This window comes from Penaeus japonicus, unplaced genomic scaffold, assembly GCF_977035675.1.
Source record: "Penaeus japonicus unplaced genomic scaffold, GWHDUDI00000001_assembly GWHDUDI00000009, whole genome shotgun sequence".
Classification (NCBI taxonomy): Eukaryota; Metazoa; Arthropoda; class Malacostraca; order Decapoda; family Penaeidae; genus Penaeus; species Penaeus japonicus.
Window position 1 is genome coordinate 34,897,534 of NW_028234411.1, and position 2,500 is coordinate 34,900,033.

The 2,500-nt window shown below is 32.4% G+C and overlaps 1 protein-coding gene across 1 annotated transcript in view; it reads left to right on the forward strand.

The window, feature by feature from the left end:
- The window catches only part of LOC122242203 (sister chromatid cohesion protein DCC1), a 6,154-nt gene that overhangs the window by 2,638 nt on the left and 1,016 nt on the right, over nt 1-2,500 (forward strand). The window contains exons 4-8 of the mRNA XM_042999445.2: nt 161-262; nt 648-778; nt 1,360-1,451; nt 1,610-1,810; nt 2,364-2,489. Of these exons, the coding sequence (XP_042855379.1) occupies nt 161-262; nt 648-778; nt 1,360-1,451; nt 1,610-1,810; nt 2,364-2,489 (652 nt within the window). The remainder of the gene's footprint in view (nt 1-160; nt 263-647; nt 779-1,359; nt 1,452-1,609; nt 1,811-2,363; nt 2,490-2,500) is intronic.

Below are 2,500 nucleotides of genomic sequence, written 5' to 3' on the forward strand. Positions count from 1 at the left end.
TAATCAAGGTGATGATATCTGATGTTGTGATATAAGAAGATCTTGGCATCATGGTCTGTAATCCGTAGAAACAACTAATGAAGATATAAATAGAGCAGTATAAAATGTGGTATAAAAAAACAAAACATAAGCACAAAGTAACAGACAATAATCATTACAGGTCCGGGAAGCAGAAACATCAAATTCTTTGGTGTTGGTGCCCCAGCTGTCTTTCCCAGACAGCATAGAGAAGTCGGGGGAGCGAAAGATTCAGAATAGTCAAGTAAGTAAATAATTTTTTTTTAGATTATATTTAATGTCTTGTATATGTATTTATATTATATTTCTTGTATTCCCCTTGTTAGCTTATGTTTTCCTTTATAATTTAGAGAAATTATGAATGTCTGTAAGAGAGCAAGAGAGATAATTGCAGGTTATAAGTTATTTTGTTTGGTTGTTTGTTTTTGGAAGGAGTAAATTATTAAGGTACTTTCCTGATATGTATGTTCTCTTTTTCCCAACCATTCCTGTTTATATTACAATATAGATAGTTATTTATAGAACCTGTTCTTAAAATACTAATTACACATATGTACACATTAGCTATTTCTTGTATAAAACTATTGGCATTCCATTAAATAAGGGATAAATGGACTATCAAATTCCAGGTTTGTGGTATCCACTACACCTATCTGGAATTGAGACCATGCAAACCCCGTCTCCGGAAGCTTCAAGTGTTATTGGCAGAGAGGCCATACTCTGGACCAGACACACAGGAAGAGGAAGGGGATGGTCAGAAGTATGTTCTTACCTATATTTTGTATATATTACATGTATCAAAGGATTTGTTTGTGTTTTAGTAAATTTAATCTTGTTATAGAATAATTATCTTGATTTTTTTTTTTTTAAGCAAGATTTTGGTGCAGAATTTGTTTTAAATGTGTTTTTCCATACCTTGAAAAATAGTAAGAATTGGTCAAATGGAACCTAAGTCTCATAACATGCAAGAAATGTAAGGTCTTGGCTTGGTGTTTTATTATTATTATGACATTTATTTTTCATTATGGGCCTAACCAACAGCAAGAGAATTTTGCATACTTAAAGATGCAAGGCCAAAGAAGAAAGTGAAAAAGAATAACTTATGGAAAGTCAGTGCTCTTTAAGTAGAGTGAAGCCACACAACTCAACAATTCTTGTGAACATGAACCATGATAATACCGGTAAAACGGTAAGAAATGCAACTTTCCAGTAAACATCTAGAGGTTTGAGAGCATAAGTAAGTGTTGGAGAACTGCTCAGAGCAAAGACAGGGAAGAAACAGTACCTTCTTAGTATTTCAGTGAAGTGTCATTACGTATAACATGCTGGTCTTTATTGCAGATACTGTTGGAATGACCTCCTTGACCGCATCCAGTGCAGTGAAGAAGAGCTGGATAAGGCACTCTTAGATATTGAGGCCTATCATTTATATGGTAAGCTTTTCTTCTATTGATTTTATAATCATTCTTTGTAACAATTTCCCTTCTTTCCACAAGGTAAAGTAGATGGATTCATACGTTTTTGAATCATGAGTTTTCAAAAATCATTTGAAACAGATAACTTCTTATTGTATATTTCCCTTCTTTTTCAGGATTTTGGCAAGTTCTGGAGTTTGACTATCGATTCAAAGTTGTGTCTCATATTTTGAATTTGATCGAAGAGAAGTCCTTACCCCTAGATGGAATCCCTCGCATTTCGACTGTTAAAGCACTAAGTGAGCTTGAACCTCGTCCTGTAATTACACAGTGTTTTGATTACTACTTGAAGCCCACTGGTGTTGACACAGATGATGGTAAGATGCATGATTTAATATTGTCATGTGTTTATGTTATATCTTTCATTGTCAGTGATATAGATATCATATGATTAGTAATTCTGTTTTTATTATGATTATTTTTATATTGGAAGCCCTTGTTGAGACTATTACACTGAGAGCATTTTTTGTATTATTTACAACATGCATTTCTGTTTATTTTCTTCTAACTGTAAGCTATAAAAGGGTGATTTGATAGTATAGTATTTCTTTAGTCTAATTGTCTTTGAAGTGTAGATAATTTTTGCTGTAGTAAGAATTTTACCTTTTTTTTCAGTAAAAAGATGTTTTGAGATTTTCACAAGTTTTAAAATGCATTACATTTTCCTAAATTGTGATGATGAAATGAATCTCTAGATAACATTACATTTTTGTGACTACTTCATGTATTTGTACCCTGTGCATTGGTGACTCATATAATATTAGTGGTAATGATAATAATAGAGTTAGTAATAATGGTAATATATTTCCTATAAGTGATTTATATTAAACTGACAATATGCACTCTGTTTAATTGTATTGTTTCTTGCAGGAGATTCACTTTATACTTTGATTGATGACAAAATTTGCCGTATCTGTGCAGAGGTCCTTTTGAAACCTGCTGGAAAGTTCAACTTAAATGAATTCCTTAGTATTTGGCAACAGAGTGTTCCAGAAGGTATGTTTGAA